The sequence below is a fragment of the Lissotriton helveticus genome, chromosome 3_1 (assembly GCF_964261635.1).
Source record: "Lissotriton helveticus chromosome 3_1, aLisHel1.1, whole genome shotgun sequence".
NCBI classification, from domain to species: domain Eukaryota; kingdom Metazoa; phylum Chordata; class Amphibia; order Caudata; family Salamandridae; genus Lissotriton; species Lissotriton helveticus.
Genome location: NC_136061.1, coordinates 655,492,304 through 655,515,249, shown reverse-complemented (window position 1 = coordinate 655,515,249; position 22,946 = coordinate 655,492,304). Strand labels below are relative to the sequence as shown.

Genomic DNA, 22,946 nt, shown 5'->3' with positions numbered 1-22,946 from the left:
TATTTTTTCTGATTGATAAATAACAAATAAAATGCATGGTCATCTACAAGGCCAATAGCTCAAACGGCAGTTGCACTAATGCAAATCCATTTTTTTATCGTACGCGTAGTTGTACACTTGTAAAATGATGCACGCAAAACTGGTTTTGCATGGGCCTTACTGGAAATCCCCAATGCTTTTCCCAGGAATTCTCATTGAAATCCACGGCTTATGGTGCATGATTTCAAGAATGTAGAGTGTGTAAAATCGTTCTCCTTCCCAAACGCCCCGTGGCACAAGGTATTACCATTCCCCAAAAACTGAAAATGGGGCTCCTAGCTCCACCGCGTAAGAACGTTCACCTGTTCAGCCAGAAAACCTCAGAAGTGATTCTGTTTAGGGTACAGCAGTAACAAGTCTTATAGGAATGAGTACATTATCAGCACCATAGGCTGGAACGCAGCACCTCTAGGCGCTATGAGGTCCTGGACCAAGCAGGAAAGCGAGGAGAAATAGTGATCTTCAAGAGCAGAGAAAATACTGCAAATATTATGAAACAGGTTCACACAAGCATGATGATATATGGCCGCCACAAACGACATCAGGCGGCAACTAGACAATGGCGAAACAACAGCCCTCATCCTCCTGGACCTGTCGGCCGCCTTCGACACGGTCTGCCATCGCACTCTAAAGACACGCCTCCTAGAAGCCGGAATCCAAGAGAAGGCCCTTGACTGGACCACGTCCTTCCTCTCCGGCAGAACCCAGAACGTCCGCCTCCCACCCTTCCGATATGAAGTCACCGACATCAAATGCGGAGTCCCCCAGGGCTCATCCCTCAGCCCGACGCTGTTCAACAACTACATGGCCCCCCTCGCACAAGTGGCCCACCAGCAGGACCTCAACATCATCTCCTACGCCGACACCCAGCTCATCCTCTCCCTCACCAAGGACCCTCACACCACCAAAACCAGCCTCCACGGAGGAATGAAGGCCGTCGCCGACTGGATGAGGAGCAGCTGTCTGAAGCTGAATTCTGACAAGACGGAGGTACTCATCCTCGGACCCACCCTGTCAGCCTGGGACGACTCCTGGTGGCCGACCCCTGGTGGCCGACCACACTGAGAACAGCACCAGCACCCACCGACCATGCACACAACCTAGGATTCATCCTCAACTCCTCCCTCTCCATGGATAAGCAGGTCAGCGCCGTCTCCTCCTCCTGCTACAACACCCTCCGCATGCTCCGCAGGATCTACAAGTGGATCCCGTCCGAAACAAGAAGAACGGTGATACAGGCCCTCGTCAGCAGCAGACTGGACTACGGCAACGCACTCTACGCAGGAATCCCAGCCAAACACCTACGACGACTACAACGCATCCAAAATGCCTCCGCCCGACTGATAGTCAACGTATCCCGCTGCAGCCACATCACCCCCCACCTGAAAGACCAACACTGGCTCCCCGTCGACAAGAAGATCACCTTCAAGCTCCTCACCCACACACACAAAGCACTCCACAACGCCGGACCAGCCTACCTTAACAGCAGACTCAGCTTCCACACCCCCACCCGCCAGCTCCGCTCCGCCAGCCTCGCCCTCACCGCTGTCCCCCGCATCCAACTAACGACCTCCGGTGGCGGATCCGTCTCCTACCTCGCCGCCAAGACCTAGAACACCCTCCCTACCCACATACAGCAGACCCAAGACCTACTCGCCTTCAGAAGACTCCTCAAGACCTGGCTCTTCGAGCAGTAGCAGCACCCCTCCCTTCAGCGCCTTGATACCCTCACGGGTAAGTAGCGCGCTCTACAAGTACTCTGATTGATTGATGGCGTAAACTATAGCTGTTACTACACTGACACTCAGCATGCTAAATATAGTTTATTCTGATAATGGTCAACAAGGTACTAACATGAATTAGCCATAAAATATAAATCGCTAGGATTTAAACACATAATATCTGGAATTTAAATAAATACCATCAACTAAAGAAGCTGACAGAGCACATATCATGAATTCCTCTCTGTGACGCCTGATCACCTGCGGGCCACGCGCACCAGGAAGCGGTTGGCGAGCTGCTCGTGCCGGCTGCAGATGTGGAAGGCGCTCTTCATGCAGTCCTCGACGTTGCACACCTTGACCCGGCTTGAGTGCCAGCGGATGTTCAGGTGCCTCAGAGCCGGCCCCAGCACGAAGTTGTTCCTCTGCAGCTACGCCATGGAGTTAAAATTCAGCAGCGGACACAGGGTAGGGTCCAAGAAGAAGTCCAGGGGTTCCCGGCAGGTGCGCGCCAAGCTCAGCCGGCTGCCCTTGTCCAGGAAGGAGAACACGTGCAGGAGGCACTACCGGTTCAGTGACAAGCATGGCCCAGGAAGATGGGCCCGGGGGCCCGTGCCGAGAGAAGATGCTGGGACAAGGATGGGGCAGAGTCTCTATCGAGAGACGGACTAGGCCTGGATGTGAGGCAGGAGTGAGGGAGACCAGGCCTGTGGAGAACTCCGACAATGGAGAAGGCCTAAATGAGATGGGACTGGCCTGACCCCGTGACCCGAACACTGCTGTGCTAAACAATCTATAGCTCTCAATGGGGTAGGCGAGTCCCTGACCAACCATGTATATACACAGCACTAGGTGCTGTGTGGAAAGTGTTACCTCAAAGTTAGGAGTGGGTAGGAGGGTCGGAAACAAATGTGACACTGAAAGGGGCACAGCTTGGAGGCAGAGCTGGTCTGGATGATGAAGAGCTGTTCAGCTGAGAGACCCGAGTGTGTAAAGAGCAGTGCAGGCCTGAAGCCTGAGAGAGGAGTGTGTAAAGAACAGCACTGTTAGGCTTCCAGAAAGGCGAGATCGGCCTAGAGAGAGGTAGGTGCGGAGCAGTGAGGCCTGGGAGAAGAGTCTGCACATAGAAGTGAGGCCTGCAGAAACTAGAGACCGGCCTAGAGAGAGAGGCCTGTGCAGAGCAGTGAGGCCTGGTACCCAAGAGGAGTCGGTACCACGCAGAGAGACCTGCAGAAACCAGAGACCGGCCTATAGGACGGGGTATGTGCATAGCAGTGAGGACTCCAAGCTAGGAGAGACCTTTGTGTGGAAGAGAGAGGCTTTTAGTGCAGACGGTGCCAGCTCGAAGGACGGGCTGCACCCGGATCAGCGTGTCTGCGGCCTGTGTAGCTGGGAGTGCTCTCTGCCTGCCAGGCAGTGCTGGAGGCCTGGACATATATGGTCGAGGAATGGAGTTTATTTTAAGACCACAACTGGTGCAGCAAATTAAAACAAGCCACAGGCCCTCGTTCACCCCACCCTCAACTCAGTGTTTGACCCAGGGAGAACTCGAACAATGACAGTTTTTCAAAGAGAAAATGAAAAACACGTAGTCCACTGGAGCGTGCAATTATTAATTATCACCCTCGTCTAATTGTGTGCAGCAATCCAGGTAAAACCAGAGAGTTTAAATGCTAAGGAAAAGTCCATGTTCTTGCGCGTAGATTCTTGCGTGAACCCCCTTGAGAATCCCACCCCTCAACCCCCTGTGAGTGTGGCTCATCCTTCTAAATATTTAATTTCTGCTAAGAACAAGCACGGCCAAAGCGGACGCGCGTGCACATCTCCTGTCCCGGAAGGAACGCATTGTGCTGAAAGTGCTGCCTCGACAGAACAAGCGCCCGGTGGGAGCATATAAGCGCAGAGAGGAGACGCCATGTGCGTGCACTCCGCCTGTCTGTGCGCGCACATGGTTTGTCTCCCTTCGCCAGCAAAAGCCACAACAATAGTCTCGCCAAGGCGAAGCAGCGCATGCGCTGCGTTCGCTAGGCGAGACCTAAAAAGTGATCATATCACCCCAGACCTTCGAGCTCTGAACTGGCTTTCATTCGAGGCCAGGATGCATTTAAAAATTGCTTGCATGACTCAAAGCGCTACACCACAACAAACACATCCTTCATCAGGAAAAAAGTTTAAAAAAAAGTTACTATCAAATAAATTCATCTCTCACCGAGGACGTGACCACACCCTTGTTCCCTATCTTCTCCCTACCTGCACCCAGCTGCCTCCTGTCTCACCGTACCATGGAGAGTCTTGGACCCAAGTCGCACTTCACCACTCATGTTAATCTATACATCACTATCTCAGGGATAACTGTTCATCGACTCTCCTCACCCTTGCATATCCCCTCCCCTGCTTAACTACCTCTGAACTTTTATGTACACTATCTATCGTACTCTTCTTTGACTTATTTACACCTTTGTACTCGGGTACTGCTGCTATTTTGTTTACATATCTCACTGTATAGTTTACTCTTTCTCTTTACAATTATATATTTTTATTTTCTATGTACCTCGTGTTATCAATGTTGAACTTACTCTGTAAAATGCTAAGTTGTCATGAACGGAAGCGCCAAGATGCAATGTCAGTTCACTACATGGGGGAAATTGTGTGCCTCTACTCTCCCCACCCCGGCAACTCCCAACCATAACTACCTCAGAACTTGCTGCGTTCATTTATCCTACTGTCTTTTGAATTTCTCTTGTGACAATGATAAGATGTATCTTTATTGTCGATTTTTGTAACTGGGGTTCCTGCTGCTATTGCGTTTACTTATCCCATTGTATACCATTTAATTTTATTGTTACTATAAATCTCTATCTACTCTCAATGTATCGCATGTTATTGTTCTGTGTACTCTGTAAAGAGCTCCAATATCTTCGGGTCAAGTACGCGCTACATAAAACTCACAAATAAATAAATGTACACAGAGGCTAGCAGCATTTCTGCTGCACATAGGTGGGTGGACTCTGCCCTAATGCCCTTGATGACAAGCTACTTACGATAAGTGCCTTTTTAAAGGCTATGGCTTTTTAGGGAGCTTACGTGAAAATTAAGCGTTAGAATGCACTATTTGACCTCGTTTTTTCAAATATTTCCCAGACTGAACACCCCATGATGTCCTCCTAGATGAAGTTGGGCTTTACTAGTGTACTGGAATTACTGACAAGCATTACTCCCCACCACTATCAGAGATCACCAGCTGCCACTGGTATTTGTATCATGTAAGAGCCTTGAATTTAAAAGAAACATTCAAAAATCCCATGTCAGGGTAAGATAGATTCACTGCAAAAAACTGTGCTAGGATCCCATCATAACCTAAGTTTGCTTTTAATGTGACCTTTAACAAATTCCAAGAATACTGCAAGCAACAGATCTTTTTTCCAGTGTCTTCCAAGTCAGACAGCAAAAACAAACTTGAATTCAAATGCTGAATCCACAAGTCATATGTTACATCTAAACTATCAGTTCTACCAAAACGCAAGCACAACATCTTTTGAAAGCCACAGAGAGTGCCATGTCTTTTTGATGGTGTAAGTCAAACAAAAACCTCAACAACTGCAGTTCAGAGTGCTACATATAAAGGTCACCATAAGCTAGAAATAAAGTGCCATACCGGAAGCACAAATAGCACCTTTGGGCATGGGCTACACGCATGTATTCACTCAACAACAGGACTAGTGCATGTGTGGTCTTAACTATAATCACTGGAGGATGCTCATACTGCCCTTCACAATTCCTTTAGGATATTCATCACCCATCTCGCTTATTGGAAGCAGTCACAACTCCACTAGTTGAAGAGGCTGAACACCATGTTTTCTCTTCCTAGTTTCAGTGGACAACGGAGACACAGCAAGTAGGGCCAGTCTTTCATAGTGAGTGCACCAACACCGAAATCAGTGAATCAACACTGATGACTCCAGCTTGCCCACTTATATCATACAAGCACACACACACACACACACACACACACACACGCGCATCTATGCCATAAGCATGATACAAACATAATGCATAAGTAATTATTGCTGCAAGAGCTGCGCTTCAGAGCAGCTGTCTAGGGAACCAATACCCTTTACATCCAAAACATTAAAAAACAGCCTCACTTCACTCATCCGTATTTTAAGGTAGTAATAAAATTATGTAGATACTCAAGGAGGATGGCTGTGTGTAGTTACTTTATCTAAGCCTGCCATATCGATCAATTTATATTTATTTTATTTATCAGTTCTGTTCTTGTCACTCGACACAGAGGTATCAGCGCGCATTACTCCAAACAGTGATGTAACATCATATTATTGTAACCAACAGTAAAAGTGAGAGTGGACAAGCAAAGGAGGGAAGAAAAGATACTTAATGAGGAGGAAGAGATATACTTACTTAGATGTGAGAGAAATACGAGGGCATGGATGGAAGGGGAAAAAAAGGTGCAGTGGATGGATGAATTGTGAAACAAATTAGGGTAGAAAAGTGAAGAAGTGAGAAGATTTCAAATATAAAACTGAGATTCACAAGGAGCTCGAGTGAAGGAATAGAAAACTGGGAAGTGGATGAGAGCACTACTACACGGGTTAAATGTGCAAAATGGCACACAATTTTCATAAGAGACTTCAGAATTTCCTCCATCACATCCCCTACAAATAAAGATATTCTCCTCAACACCATCAGAAATCCCTCTAGAGTGGGTCTATGATACACAAGAGGTATTTGTTAGATACAATACACAAATGAAGCACATTTCAGGTCGACACAGTGATAAGATCAGTTCTTCCGACGACGGAATTTACAATATTTAGAGAAAAGCATGGTGGTACTTCTAGAAACGTACAAAGTCCTTCTCTCGCTGGTGCCTCTCCTCTGCCTCCTTCAGCATCTCCTGTGTCTGCTGCAGCTTTGTATCCACCAGCTGTTGCTGAAGGTCCTTATGCTTAAAGACCTTTTCAATGTGCTGCAAGAGAACAAAACATGTTAAGTCAGGGGTCCAGTGGGAGTTTTAGAATCAAATGCATCCTTATAAATCAATCATCTCTGGTAAAGCACACACAAAACACATCAGCACTACAGACATCCTCTAGGGTAAAAAGAACAGATACTCATTATATAGCACACAAAACTTCTTCGAGGCCCTTTTGGTACACAGCAGTTCTTGCACGGCGGTTGTAAACAAACTGAAAGTATCTGATTTTACTTCACAGGCCGGTCTGGGCTTCTGGTAGAATTATAAACGAAATAGCAGAGTACCGAAGTTGCACAGAGAAAACGTGCACAAGACCAGTCAACTACTTAGTTAAATAGCACCTTTCCTTTCAATTTGGCCGTTTTCCATTTTAAAAATGTTAATGATTTATTTTGAAATTACTCATAGCCACGCCCAAGATGTTGTCTTTGCATCTTCTCCATCATAATCTACATTGAGCTAATGAGTGAGCCGTTAGCAACTCCAGAATAACAAAATACAAGTAAGAAAAACAGACATGCAACTTTGAGTAAGGTATGAACAGAGAGAGCAGGGCATGCAGAGGATGGCCAGTAAGAAGTAGTAGTAAGAAAGGTGAGGGAAGCATAGGATCGTTTTAAATCCAGGTCATCTAAGAGCGGTACTCGTATGGATGCCATTTAAGGCCAAAGTAAACTTGGGAATCTTACTCTCATACCTGGATTGTAGCCTTGGAGTTGATGAAATTCCTTTGACCCCACATGTGAATAACGTAGCAAAAAATGCATTCTTTCGTCTGCACCTTTTCCTTTCGATCTTACCCGTGCTCCCACACTGGAACATTTTGGCCTCGTAGTAATACTATCTTATTACTTTCTATTTTCCTGAAACCCCTTTAGATGTCACAGACAATATATTCGGGCGAGCTCCTTAGGGAACAAAGTGGACTTGAAAGCAACAGAACCAATCCTGCCTGCTCTGCAGTCATTCCACTGGCTTCCTGCCAGGAGAGGGTCAAATTAAAACCCCATATCTCATACACAAAGCAACAAACAGCAGTTGACGCTCTAATGAACCCTATGCTTCATGACTAACCATTAGTCAGCTTCCCAGACAAGCAAAGCTTCCCAGACAGGCTTTGCCCTTGCACAGTGCAAGAAGAAAAAATCTGTCATAAGGAAACCATGAGAAAGTTTTGGAAAGTTGGAGATTTTAGTACAGTTGTAAAATGAATAATAATACATTTTCAGGATCACCACTAACAATGTATACGTGTTTCTCTTGGGTTCAAAATATGCACATTAGATGGGGATAAGATCTTTTGAAAATCTGGTCTGTATTCTTCCCTCCACAAACTACGTGCCCCTACCCCACACAGACAAGGCCATTAGTAATAGTTTTTGCCACCCTGCTTACTGGATCCCTCTAATGCATACTATCTAATCCCCTTACACACCAGTTCTCACAACGGATCGATAAGCTATATAAGTGCTAGAGAAAACAAAACTGTTGCAAGCATCACAATAAGTTTGTCCTATGCTGAAGCTCTGTTACTGCGTAGTCTCTACTGTTCTTTAAAGATATTGTTGTCCTATAAGAGGATCGGGGCTCAACAAAATCAATGAACACCCAGGCGACAACACACAAAGGGGCTCGTGCTCTACATGGGTACTATTTAATGTTCTTTAAAACATCCAAGCAAAGTGGCCCCAAAATGAGCAACTCCTTAGTAAAACTACAACGAGGGCACAGTCATTTATATCTGCACTAACTGTAAATCAAAATTACTGTTTTCGATTTTTGGAGCAAATTCAAAGTCATCCAAGTATACACACAGCACTACAAGAGTGCTACTTCATATACTCATAGAGGGCCTGTGAATTGTCTCCTCAGCTGTACATGTCAAAGTACATGGCAAGGAAGAAATTTCTCTGTTTCCAGCTGACAGGGTTCAGGCACAAGCGCAGAATGGGAACACTAGCACAAATGTGAATTTCGATATTGGTAAAAGGGAAAGAGAAACCTGAATACTCCGAATGCCATGAGAGGTCCCTAGGATCATTTGAGCTCAAACTCGAAGTGAAAACTTGCGGGAGCTCATGCAGGTACAGAGAGCCAGGATGCTTGCTGCTGCAGATTGTGAGGCCAGCAGAAAATGCACACGGTTCATTGTTAGGATCCTCCTGACTCAGTGGAATGATCCTCCATTTAGTAGATGCTCAGAGAAAGGCTGAGAATGTCTTAGGTCTGTTAAGATAGTTACAGATGGAGAAGACTGCGGAGCAGATTTCTAGGGGCTACAGAACCTGGGACTCCTTTCTTCTGTGGCCCAGGACTGGTTTCATCATTAGCTGCTAGGAATTAGTGAAGTGGAGACCTACAGCAAGAAAACGGGGATATCATTTACTACGAGATGAGTTAAGTATTCAATTTTATCGAAGACAGAGAAGTGTCTTTAGTCTCGACTGACAGGAGAGAGACAATATTCTAAACACATTTTACATGGAATGATCCAATACTATTAAAAGAGATGGGGTGGATGAGGTGAGAGGGAAGGGTGGGGAACCAATGGATAATAAATACAACATCTCCCTACCACAGGAAAAGGAATGAAAGGTAGGAATACCAGTCAGACAGAATACCGTAAAACATAAAATATTTGGGCTAAAAAGGAAAAGTCTAGGTATATTGAACAAAATCTAAAAGAAGCACAAGAAAAAAGCAAATTCAATACATTTTAACCGCATCAGCGCTAGCGGTTTTCCCGCTGTGCGCTGACTTTTTTAAATTACCGCGTTACATGACGAGCTCAGCTCGTCATGAGCGTGGAAGGGGTTAAAATTCGTATGCCTTAAAGGGGGAAACATCTTTTTGCCCTTCCTTCCAAAAGCAGCCTTTTCACTACGTGCACTTTCTTAGGATGGGGGCATATTGTTGGGGAGTGACAAGAGCCATTAGAGCAAATCTGTCAATGCTCCAGGTCCACCCTAGCCTCACGGATTACCCCATTACTTTTTTTATTTTGAGAGGTTTGGAAAATACAATGAATTTATTCCGAAAAATTGTGGGTTTTCTTACTAATACCTACTGTCATATTTTCCAATTTCTGTTTCTTGCACCTCAACTTCTGTCCCATCAAGTGTTAGATTTTCTTGTTGGAAAAACACTTTCTCACTGCTTCTCTATCAACTGAGATGGTTTTCACCATTTAACCAATTATGCATAGGTTTGGAACTCGATTTACTCCCTATACGCAATACAAAAGAGTACATACCCGAGACAGACTCAGGCGTGGTGTGGTGTGACCATAACATCTCTCTCAAGGTCTGGACAACATCTCGCAGCATGAGCTAGTTGTAAAGACTTTAATATTCTATTTGTTTTTCCTACAAGATCGTTGGCCTTGGAACAATATAGGAGAGTCTTGGTATGACAAATGGATACATTTCTTATTACAATTTTCATCTACTCTGCTATAAATTGGACACCATTGTCTGTGATAAGTGTACTGGGAATCCCTTCATTGGAAAAGGTGAAAGAAAGTCTATTAGGGGGAGGTGTATATGTGGTTTACAAACTGATCGTAACCCAGTGGGAATGATACTCTACTAACACAAATATATACTTGTTGTGAATTTCAGGTAAGTAGCTAAGATGTACAATATGAAGTCCTAATTTGTCCCATATACCTAGTAACTAGTTCGCCAGCATTGACATCTTTCAAAGATTCACATGCTTGAATCGTTCCCCTTTGTTGTAATGGGAGTCCCACAGTATAATTAGAAAGCAGTAGAGTATTAAACAAAGCTTAGAATGGCTAGAAAACATTCCCTTCAGTAGCTTATCCACATCGTTCAAAAAGAACCAAACTGCAGCCAATCAGGTTGCAGCACCCTGTACAACAGCCCCTCAAAGGATTCTTCCCCTTAGATTTTCAAGCACTAGTATGAACCTACAGCACTAAAGAAGATAAGGTGAGTCTCTCAGGGGAGGTGGGTGGGTCACATGTGAATCTATGAAAGATAACAATACTGGAGAACTAGAGGTAACTTCTTTTTTTCTCCAACATTGGATCCTAGATACATTTACATGCTTGAATCAGAATAGCTAGAAGTTAAACAGGCAAACGAAATGATAATGAAGTATCACAATATTATAGTAGCTAGTGAGATAATAAATTGAGTGAGCGCTCACCTTATTGGAATAGATGGTTTAATACCTCTTGTTCCACTGCTGCATCCTTTTGCACAGTCAAATCAAGGCAGGGGTGCTGCATGAATGTGTCTGCTTTTCCATGCTGCTGTTCTACCCAGAATAGACACCAGGAAATACAGCAGTAGACGCACAGATACTTCTTGTGGAATGCGCTCATATCTTGGTTAGCAAGGGTCTTCAGGCTCTCTGATGACAGAATTGAATGGCCTGTGGTGTGTTTCAAGGAAGGTCTTCTTCAGGGTTATGAATTTTGTGGACACTAAATATTTTATGGCTGTGTGTATGAGAAAGCAGAAATAAAGAGGGGTGGGAGAAGTGTGGGCAACAGACCTTCACAAAGTTGGGGAAGTGGGTAGTGTGAAACTCATATGAAGGAAATGTTGGGGGAGGGGCAGGGAGAAATGCTGTTAACTTTATTTGGCACAATGTCAACATGCACTACAGAGGGTCACGAACAAGCAAACTTAGTATGGGATTCCTTGTAACATAAAATGGTGGAACTCCCCGCTCCTCTCCCGATGAGTAAAATCTCAGTACCAGGCAGTTTGAAAATTCGGTCATGGCATGTGAAAAGCCTGGCAAGTAATATTAAAAGAGGAGTAGTAGCACAGTACATACGTAGGCAAAGGCCAGACCTTACTGGGATCACACTATAAATGTCTCCAGCGGAGATCGTAAGTATTGCTAGCACATGGTGGTTATACTAGTGGTTCCAAGTTTCTGGCAAATCTGGTAAGGAAGACTACCTCCCCCCCCCCCCCCCAATTCCAGATCGCTTACCACTAGACTGATCTTGCTGTGTTGGAGTCAAGGATACATGGGGAAGGAGTTGTTCCTAATATTGGATGTAAACACCCTGCCCCTCCTACAGGGGCGAATCCTAGACAGTATACAACCCATAGTAGTAAAACACAGGGAACCACACACATACTACAAAGGGATTTCAATGCGGTCCTAGACAGGAACCTGGACAGAAGAACACTCAACACTAACTTGACACATACATCTAATGGACTGGCACAATTCACTCATGCATTAGGTCCGACAGATATCTTGAGACTGAAACATCCCTTTGACAAACAATACTTCTTTTTCTCGGGGGCTCATAACACTTTTTCATGTTTAGCTTACGTGTTTATCCCAGCTGGGGAGACAACAGCAATACAGGAAAAATATTTGGCCTAGGGTATCTCAGATAAGTCACTCTTGAAAATCGTATCAGGTAAAATGATAGGGGTGCAGAGAGAACACGCATGGAGATCAAATACCTGAGAGCTGGAGGGCAAAGGGCGCTCCAGGTTGAATCTAAGCTGTTCTTTGAGGGAAAAATGGACTCTGTAGAATCACAAATGACATTATGGTAGTCTTCTAATACTGTTCCTAACGACAGAGCATGAAATCTCAATGCTCAGGGCAAAAGACACATGGCAAAGAAATCTCTGCAGGAGAGAGAGAAATTCGGCGAGTGATGCTCTAGTTTGAGCCGCTTCCCAATAGAGATGCAGATACTAGAGGCCATGACAAAGAATATAGAAATACTACCAATAATGCAGTGAAATCTGGGACACGAAAAAAATGACTATACGAGATAGGTGACAAATCAAGCCGTCTGTTACCTTGGTTAGGCAAAAGAGAGGAAGCTTCCAAGTAAGTGGGGCAACTCCAACTGGGAGGACTGAGGAGTGACTTTCATGGACGTGTGAGAATTTGCAACCTCCTACCAATTCCTGTATAAAAACAGAGGTATACTAGTGGAGTTCTTAAAACTGTCCAGGGAAGACAGAGCAACACTGGAAAGGGATGTCTCCCAGGAGGAGCTTACGTAAGCATGAAGGGTAGGCCTAAAGGCAAAACACCGGGACGGAATACATTTCCAGTGAAACTATACAAGAAACATTCTCCTTTCTTAGAGATACATATAGTAAGTATGTTCAAGGACGCTAGGTAAGCCTCCATCCTAGATCTCTTTCACACAAAAACAGTAGTCCTATCTAAACCAGGTAAACCCAGAAATACTTGTACTGCTTATAGACCTATCTCAATTCTCAACATAAAAATAAAGTTATTGGCCAAAAACTTGGCGGTCCACCTTGCCAGGATAACTGGCACTCTGGTGCTCAGAGACCAAACTGGGGTTATGGCAGGGAGGGCAACCAGATTAAACCTCAAGCTACTGCTGAACTGGCTAGAGCAGATGAGGCACACACCGAAGCCATTAGCCAGGAGACAAAGTGTTTGACTCCACAGACTATGCTGAAAGCATGTGGTTTTGGTCCAAAATCTTGTAAATGGGTATCGCTATTGTACAAGGCACCAACAGCCACAGTGAGGTTAAATGGAGTGTGTTGAGGTAATGACCACTGGGGGGGGGGGAAATTAGGCAGGGATGCCCCTTTCCTTCCCCCTGCACTTCACGTTATGCATAGAGCCCTCAGCGTGCTGGATCAGGCTGAGGGCAGATGTTACAGGTGTCCTGGATATCATTGGGAAGCCAGAGAAAAATCTCACTTTATGCAGACGATGTTCTTCTGTACCTCACCGACCCAGAAATGGCTATCCCCACAACTTATGTCCATTTTCCAGCCCTTTGAGAAATACTCTGGCTACAGGGTAGATTGGACAATATCAGTGCTCTATGTGGTAGGCACTTGCGAGCAACCTAGAGATACCGAACACAATCTTCAGGTTTCAAGGGACGGATTCAGATACCTAGGAATGGAAATAATACCAAGTAAGTCACAATTGCCAGGCAAAAACTTAACAGCACTTCAAGAATTTCGGGCAGAAGTCAAGTGATGGAGGATTTCACTGTCCCTAGCACGAAAAACGGCCCTATTTAACCCCTTCCACGCTCATGACGAGCTGGGCTCGTCATGAAGTAGCCTCCTCGCACGCTGATGATGAGCCCAGCTCTCATGAAAGCATGAAGATCCAGGAATCCCAGCACAGCAGGGGAATTCCCATAGCATTCAACGTGTTAACAGGGTTATGCTGCCTCAGTTGCTATATATGTTGCAAAATACCCCATTTAGAACACCCAATTCCTACTTTATTAGGATTGACAGGAAGACCAGTGTACTACTGTAGAACAGAAAAACACCCAGGATTGCCAACAGACCTAAGCTGCTGGAACCCACACAGGCCGCCTAGACTCTTGGGATAGGCCACGAAATACATGGGATGGCACAGAATAGTGATCTCGCTATGGAATGGTCAGATGCTGAAAGAAGTGAAGAAACAGTCAAGATTCTTGTAATGGGATGACAATGACATTTCTATGTAGTGAACTCTGGGAGGCTTAAATCAATTGAAATCCTCTAAACTAAATATTAACTCAGACCCACTCCAAGATACAAGTACATCCATTTAAAACATGCACTCAGACCAGCGGCAGTGGACTGGGGCAAATCCTAGAGTGCAGTCCGCTCAAAGGTAGGTTACTTGAAGAAGAGATCAAGGTGTAGGCAGTTTCATAGATATACCATACCATCATTAATAACCATGCCCGATACACTTAAAAAATGTTTGACAAACAGGAGAAACAGACATCAATCCGATAGAAGATTGAGATAGGGAAGCTGCACCGATTCACCCTAGAGAGGTAGCATTCAAGTTCGAACTGAAGTTTATCCAATTAAAAAGTCTACTTCGAATTCACTGTAACAGGACTAGGATCTTTAGGATGTGTGGGGCCCCATACTCACATATCTTAAATGTAACATTTATTTTTTTATTTTCAAAGTTTTATATAGCGCGTACAAGATCTTCACAGATATCAGAGCGCTTTACATAGAGGGGTACATGAGGGAACATAGTTAAACAGTAAATCAATAGATCATACAGTACAGATAGGTGGCTGCAAAGCCCATCACGTGAGTAATAAGACAACTCATACAGATAAGTAAATGGGTCAAGCATGTAGTACAGATCGGTGCAGGGTGTTAACAGAGTTCGAGATAATAGATCAAGTGTATTTAGCCATGAGGATAGCTTTTACTTCTTTTTTAAAGAGTGTAGTGGAAGAGATAAGCCTGGTTTCGGGAGGGAGTGAGTTCCAAATCCTAGGCGCCAATCCTGAGAAGGAGCGCTTGTATGTTTTTTCCTTCCTGAATCTTCGAGGTTTCAGCAGGAGATTGTTTGTGCCTCTCGTGTTTCTAATTCCCCCAGAGATTGTCAGTTTCTGAGCGAGGTAGCCGGGTGAGTTTAGGTGTACCGCCTTGTGTGTCATGCAGGCGATTTTCAGATGTATTCTGGCTTCAAAAGGCAGCCAATTCAGGGATTTCAAGTCAGGGGTAATATGGGAGTGCTTTTTTGACCCAGTGATGAGTCTCGCTGCAGCATTCAGAGAAGCTCTTAGTGGTGCGGTAGTAGTAAGGGGGAGTCCGCAGAGGGCGGTGCTGCCGTATTCAATACGTGGGATGACTAGCGCTTGTACTGCTGTTTGGAAGTCTTTGGCTGGGAGGTAGGGTTTAAGTTTCCTCAGAGTATTGATCTGGAAGTTCGCTCCCTTTGTTGCCTTGCTGATATGTTGCTGCATGTTGAGGTTGGTGTCAAGTGTTATGCCTAAGGATTTTGCTGAATCCACTAGGGTCGGTTGGACATTGAGTGCTGTTAGGTGCTTAAGCCATGTTTGTGTGGTGGATATTTTCGTGGGAGGTGAGATCAGAAGGAACTCAGTCTTCATAGCGTTGAGTTTGAGGTGGTTATCCGCCAGCCAAGATTGGGTGCTTCTGATCGTTGAGTTCAGACGCAAGATGTCTTTGGGGGATTGTAGCTTGAGATATAGCTGAGTGTCATCGGCGTACATGTGAAAGTTTACGTTGGATGCATGTAGCAAGGAGGTGAGAGGTTCCATGACTAGGTTGAACAAAGTTGGGGATAGAGAGGATCCTTGGGGGACGCCTAGCGTTACAGGTATTGGCGAGGACATCAGGTTGTTGCTCTTGAATTTCTGCGACCTGTTGTGAAGAAAGGACGTGAACCACTTGAGAACAGTTCCAGATAAACCCATTCTTGTGTTTAGTAGTTCTAGTAGATTCTCATGTTTAACGGTGTCGAATGCTGAAGAGAGATCTAGAAGGATGAGGAGGCAGGTGTCGTTTTGGTCTAGCATTTGAAGTGCGTCATCAATTATGTGAGTCATAGCAGTTTCTGTGCTGTGTCCTGCTCTGAAGCCTGACTGGTGGCTGTTGAGGAGATCAAATTGCTCAATGTGTTTAGTCAATTGTAGTTGTGCGCATTTTTCCAACAGTTTGGCGAGAGTAGGAATATTGGTGATGGGACGGTAATTGTTGAGATCAGAGGGGTCGGCTGTAGGTTTCTTTAGTAGAGGCGTGACCTGACCAACTTTGAGGGAGTCAGGTATGCTTCCTTGTTGGAGAGAGCTGTTGATAATTTTGGTCCAGAGTGGGAGAAGCAAAGGGGTAAAGTCTTTTACTGCGGAGGCAGGAAGGGGGTCCGTGAGGTGATTGGATGGTTTCAGGGTGCTGAGCAGTTTGCCAATTTCTTCTTCCGAGTATGTGCCGAAGGTTGACCATGTAGCATTGTTTTTTGGTTCAGTGGGTGATAGGCATTGTGGTTTGGAGTAGAGGCTTGCGTCAATGAGGAGATCGCTTTTTATTTTGTCAGTTTTTTGGATAAAGAAAGCAGCGAAGTCTTCACAGGAGGGTGACTCATGCCTAGTGTTGAGCGGTTGGGGTTGTTCCTTGGATTGTGTTCTGATTAGCTCAAACAGTTTTCTCGGGCGGTTTTTTGCTTGGTCGAGTTGGAGGCTGAAGAAGTCTGATTTTGAGCGTTTTATTTTCCTGAAGTAGGCGTTTCTCTTTTTCTTCAGCTCTTTTAGGTGCATTGCAGAGGGAGCTGATCTCCAGGTACGCTCTGCCATTCGCATGTCTCGTCTATCCTCATTGAGACTCCCGTCGTACCATGGTTTGGAGATTTTAGTAGAGACTCTTTTCAGCTCCATGGGTGCAGCCTCATTAATTATAGAGGACATAGCGTTGAGATAGTGGTCAGTCAGAGTTTGGACGTCTGTAGCGCCTGTCGGTGGCAGTAGGAGGTTGCAACTGTTAGGGGGCAAAGAGCCTGGGTTGAGCTTTTTCGAGTCTCTTTTCCAGACTTTGGGCTTGGAGAGTTGAGCCGGGTTAACTTTGACTTTTTCATTGATAAAAAATGTGACAATATGATGATCTGACCAGTCACAGGGTTGGATGGACTCGAGTTGGATAGAATCCTCTTTGGAGATGATCAGGTCGAGGGTAGAACCTTTCTCGTGGGTCGGGCTGTTGCATATTTGGGTGAGGCTAAGGGCATCGAGGAAATTTTTTAAGACTATTTACCACTGCATCGTTGTGATCGTTCCAGTGGAGGTTGAAGTCACCAAGGTATATTTGGGTGAGTTGCCGTCCGGAATTAGTTGAGATCAACTCCATTATTTCTTGGGAAAAGGTGAAGTTGTCCCTGGGTGGGTGGTAAATACTGTGAAGCGAGCATATCGGTTTGCCCTCACTAATAATATCAAGGCATATGTATTCCCCGGATGTTGGGGATGGTAGGGAGGTGGAATTGACTTTCTGAACAGAGAGGTTGTTCCTGTAGATGCATGCGATTCCACCACCTATTTTGCCTGTTCTGTCGAGCCTGATAATGTGGTAGTCGGGAGGAACCAAGATGTCCATTATAGGTGTCGAAGATTCAGTTAGCCAGGTTTCAGTCAAGATGATTAGGTCAAGGTCCCGCGAAAAGAGGAGGTCAGCAATGGCGGCAGAATGTTTCTTGGCTGATCTGCAGTTGAGAAGAGTGCATTTGAGACGGGGTGTGTTGAGGGTGGTAGATGGTTCTAGAGAGAGAGGGACTTTTCTAAGGTTATTGGGGATGGAGAATCTGCTGTTTAGTGTGGGCGGTCTAAGGGGATTGGAGTGTATCGTGGGAATGTTGAGGTGTGGGGTGGTTGTGTTATTTTGGGGGGCTGGGTCATAGGAGCGGAGAAGGGTGAGTGTGTCGAGGTCAGAAGAAGAGTTGTGGGTGCGGCGAGGGCGGTTGTTGCGATTACGACCTGGGATTGAGGTCAGATTGGGGGATAGCTGAGTGAGAGAGTTAGTCGGAAGGGTGGGGGGCAGGTTGGGCGGGGAGGTGTAGTTGCGAGAGACGTTGCGGGGGTGATGCGGGGGCCGAGGGCAGTTGCTGCGCCTATGAGCAGGGATTGACGCCCGGTGTGGGGCGTGTTGAGTGCGGGAGTCAGCCGGCGCAGTAGGGGACAAGTTGGGAGGGAAGGTTGAGGTGGGTGAGAGGTGTATAGGGTGTGTAGAGAGTAGTTCTTTGATGGTGTGTATGTCTTCTTTGATCTGAGTGAGGGTGGCCATGATGTATTCCATCGTGGGGGAGGTGGTGGGGGTGGAGGTGGCAGTCAGGAGTGATTGGCTGACAAGGGAATTCGTGTGCAGGTGGGAGAGAGGGCTGGTGTACGAGCAGGTCTGCGTTGTGTTGGTGTGCGGGATGGAGTTAGGGAGGCGAGAGGTTTTGGGCGGGAGGGGTGTGGATGAGGTAGGGAGGACGTTGGTGGTATGAATGAGGGCATTGGTGGTAGGCGGGGGGGTCAGGGTGTAGTCTGTGAGACTGATAGCCGTGGTGGGGGTGTAGGGAGGATAGTGGGGGCTGAGAGTAGGAGGGGAAGCGGCATTGGAGATGATCCTGTTGAGGGGAGGGGGGAGTTAAATTAAGAGAGGAGGTATGTTCTGCGTAGTTGGTTAGAGGGTAATGGGGACTGAGAATGGGGGGAGATAAAGGGGGGGGATTTGTCAGGGTGCGTGTTATTCTGGTGCTGGACTAATTTTGGTGTGTTAAGGGTGGGAGCTGTGCTGTCAGCGGTGAGCGGGGTGTAAATGCTCGCTGTAGGTGTGATAGGAGTGTTGAAGGTATGTGTGGAGGTCCGCGAGTTGGTAGAAGGGGCGGTGGTGTGAGTGGTGTATGAGGGGGAGCGATCTGTGTCTGTGCTTGAGAGCTGAATTGGGATAGTGGTGTTGTGGGTGGGGGATGGGAGGTCAGGGGTGGTAGGTGTGCCCCTGAATGAGGAGTGTGTGGCTGTGAGGTCATGGTTGGTGGGACTGGAGGAGATATGAGTGTTGGTCCGTGAATTGGAGAGGTGTTCTTTGAAAGTGGGGAACAAGTTGTCTAGCCGTTCCAGGTTCCTGTCTGTAGCTAGTGCTAGGACAATCCCGTTATTGTAAATAGTGATGGTGGCTCTGCCTGGAAAGACTAGGGATGGTGTGATGGAGAGAGTTAAGTTATGAGGGGATTTTCTGGTGGAGGAGACGGTGAGTAGGATGAGGAACGCTTTTCTCCATTGAGCTCTGCGTGTGGTGTGGAAGATGATATCAGTGTTCAGGGATCCATTGACCGGTGAGAAGTGGGTGTCAACAAAGGGAGTTTCAGGGTGTGACCTAAGGAAGTTGTGTTTAAAGCGTTTGGCGGCTTTTTTGGTGAGAGAGTGTGGGTAGTTGATTTTGTATGTGTGTTTGCCGATAGGATCCATGTTGCGGTGATGGATTAGGTGGGTATGGGGGGAGTGCGCTAATGCACTATAGTGGTACACGTGTGCAAAAAAACAACAAATGCATACAGTAGGTTACACAGTAGTAAGTTATAAATTACAAAAGTGGCACTAGTGATCAACCAGCATCACCAAGATATAAGAGTGTGCAATAGAGCAAATACATACGGTAAATTACAGGTACACGGTGTAAGTGTAGGTATAATACTGACAGTATATAAGGGCAGGATATAAATGCAAACAGCAGTTAACACGAGTCAAAATCACAAATCAAGGTGTCATTAATTAGCAACCAAAGTACAAGGTGTAAGTGTAGATATAATACTGATAGTATATAAGGGCAGGATACAAATGCAAACAACAATATACATGAATCAAAAATCACAAATCAAAGTGACATTAATTGGCAACCAAGAAATATGAGGTAGCAATCTGTACAATACCAATGTTCAAAATACAGGTAGGAGTCAAAGTGACATTAATTAGCAACCAAGAAATATGAGGTAGCAATCTGTGCAATACCAATGTTCAAAATGCAGGTAGGAGTGACACTAGAGAGCAATCAAAATATATGAGGTAGCAGTCTGTGTGTTACAAATGTTCAAGATAGAGGTAGACGTGGCCCTAGAGAGCAGCCAGACATATATGAGGTAGCAATCGGTGCATTACAGGAGAGAAGAGTGAGAATGGATGCAGGTTGCAGAACTGTGTAGAATATTGCGGAATACAGAAGTATGCGATATGAGATGGCAATCGGTGCATAACAGGAGAGGAAAGCGGGGATGGGTGCAGGATGCAGAAATGTACAGAATAGGGACGACTAAAGGAGCAGGACACAGATGAAGACAGTAGTGTACATGAATCAAGAATCAAAAATCAGAAATGGCATTAGTTAGAAACCAAGGTATCTGAGGTAGTATTCTGTGCATTACCAGTGTTCAAAATACAATATAATAAAATACAATATAATACTGCAATAATAGGCAGACGTTCTTTCATATATGAGGTAGCAGTCTGTGCATTACAAATGTTCAGAATATAGGTAAAATAATAATACTGCACTAATAGGCAGAGATTCTTTCGAATATGAGGTAGCAATCTGCATTACAAATGTACAAAATATAGATAGAATTATAATACTGCAATAATAGGCAGACCTTCTTTCATGTATGAGGTAGCAATCGGTGCATTACAGAAGTTTAAAATATAGGTAGGGGTATAGTATTGCCATAATAGACAAACATCCTTTCACAAGATGATGTGAATACATAACTGAGCATAGTAATTGGTAGTTGAGATTAGTCTAAGATGCTAGGTTCTTAGTGTCTGTTCAGATAATGATGCCCGCCCGAGAGAGACTAGTCAAAAATGGCCGCCAAATAGCAGAACTGTGTCCTCTGTTTGTTGCTGTTGCTTAGCTAGCAGGGAAGAGCAGTTTCCCTACCCCTTCATGAAAAGCAGGGGAGGTGGAGATGTTAGTCCTCTGTCTGCTGCTATTACTTGGAGTATAGGGGAAGGAGTTTCACTTTCTATCTAAGCCAGCAATGCTCCAGTTCGCTGGGTGGAATGCTTATCTCTGTGTGGGGGAGTTAATCTGAGGAGCCTCGTGGACAGAGGTACTGGTGGGGATTTATTGTTACAGGTTTATGGCTCCAGCCATTTTGAACAAAGGTGGTGTTTTTTAAAAATGGGCAGGCGGGTAGGAGAAATAAATACCTTAAGTCTCTGCGTGCTTTTTGAGTCTGCCAGCAGAATTTTCAGAAGCAATGATTTAGTCCACAACGTGTCTCAGTTTTTTCCGATTTGCCGAATATGTAAATTGTGTGTAAATTAATCTCCAGAGATTAGGTCATAGCTCCATGTCTGTATTACCGTGAGGGCAGAGCAGGTAATTACCCGGTATCCATCCGAGCCGAAGGGGGCAGGCTCCGGTCTTCTGTCGCATCTATTGCTCTTGTTGTTGGTCTCAGGGCTCCCTTCAGCCTCGGTCGCAGCCCTCTCCTGAGCTCCGGTGTTGCGGTGCAGGGGGGGGGGGGGGGGGGGGGTTACTGCCACGATCCTTTGCAGCCCCGGCGTAGCAGAGCCGGTGTCCTCTACCGTGGACTGGACCGGCGGGGGGGGGGCGGTGGGGGGGGGCACTTAACGATCCTCTGGCGTCGCTGTGGCTCCTTTGTTGTAGCGCGGCCGGTTTTTTCAGCTTTCTGAAAACTCCAGAGACTCAGCTGCTCATAGTTGAATGCATTTTCTTACACACACTCTGGGAATGCCCAGTTGTTGGAAGATAACGGAGCAACATTACCAGGGAGCTTGATGCAATTGTAGAAGCAAATTTTGCTTTAAGATCTCACTATATTTATTTACAGGCACATGCATCAAAGCTTTTTGCGATCGCAAACGGTGCGATTTGCAAAAATCGGCTGTTTGCGATCGCAAAATTAGCTTTTGTTTTGCGATGCATGAACCAACCTGCCGCTCGCGATTTAAGTAATTGCAATTTATTGCGATTTCTTAAATTGCGATTGCATTTAAGGAATCCCAATTTGCGATTCCTTAAATGCAATGCAATAAAGTAAAAAGAATATCGATTTCGCTAATAGGGGGTGCAAATTACCATGAAGTTGAACTTCATGGTAAATTTGCAAAAACTTTGAGAAATGCACTTTTGTGCATTTTTCAAAGTTTCATGTTGCGCACACATGCCCTTAGGGCATGTGTGTGTACAACATATGTGCACAGATCAATTTCAGGGGTGTAACAGGGTGCCCTTTTGACATCCTTTCACCCTAAAACTGAATGGGCAATTTGCGAGGACCTATTGGTACTCGCATATTCCGCATGAAATTTGCCATTCATTCCTAGGCCCATAGGAACGAATGGGAAGCCATTCCTTATTTGCGAATAAGGAATGTGTAGGAATCGCTATTTTTATAACGATTCCTACTGCATAGGCTTTTACGAGTCCTTAATTACGATTCCTCAATTATCGCAATTAAGGACTCTCAAAATCATAACTTGATGCATGTGGCAGTTAGAGTTTTATAGAGCGCGAACGTGACCTGTTCGGGTAGGAGAGCGCTTTACAGAGCCAACAAACTAAAATCAAAGATTAGGAGCAGACAATCATGAATATACTTGAGGAAGAAATTACAGACAGGAGCCATAGGGGATTGCACAACATCAGCCTCTGCCCAGTAAAGTTACAGACAGGTACAAGTATGCTAAACAGTGTTCATGCTACCAGAATAGCCTAAGTTACATCTATGAACATCTGGTGAGGCTTAAAACGGGTGGTGAACATATTGAGAGCAATAAAGTGTTGCAAAGCCGCAGATTCCAGAAGTGCTCAGAGCGAGGTTATGGTAGGAATTTGCCCATTAGAAAAGCTTTAGCGTACTTCTTGAATCTAGGCAGAGATCTTATTCTTCGGATGACTGGTGGCAGAGAGTTC

General features: G+C 45.4%; 1 protein-coding gene across 3 annotated transcripts in view; it reads right to left on the bottom strand.

Moving 5' to 3' along the window:
- Positions 1–22,946, bottom strand: part of TXLNA (taxilin alpha) — a 141,257-nt gene that overhangs the window by 46,731 nt on the left and 71,580 nt on the right. For all 3 annotated transcript variants that reach the window (XM_078680693.1, XM_078680694.1, XM_078680695.1), the window contains exon 7: positions 6,628–6,747. In XM_078680693.1, coding sequence (XP_078536819.1) covers positions 6,628–6,747 — 120 coding nt within the window. The remainder of the gene's footprint in view (positions 1–6,627; positions 6,748–22,946) is intronic.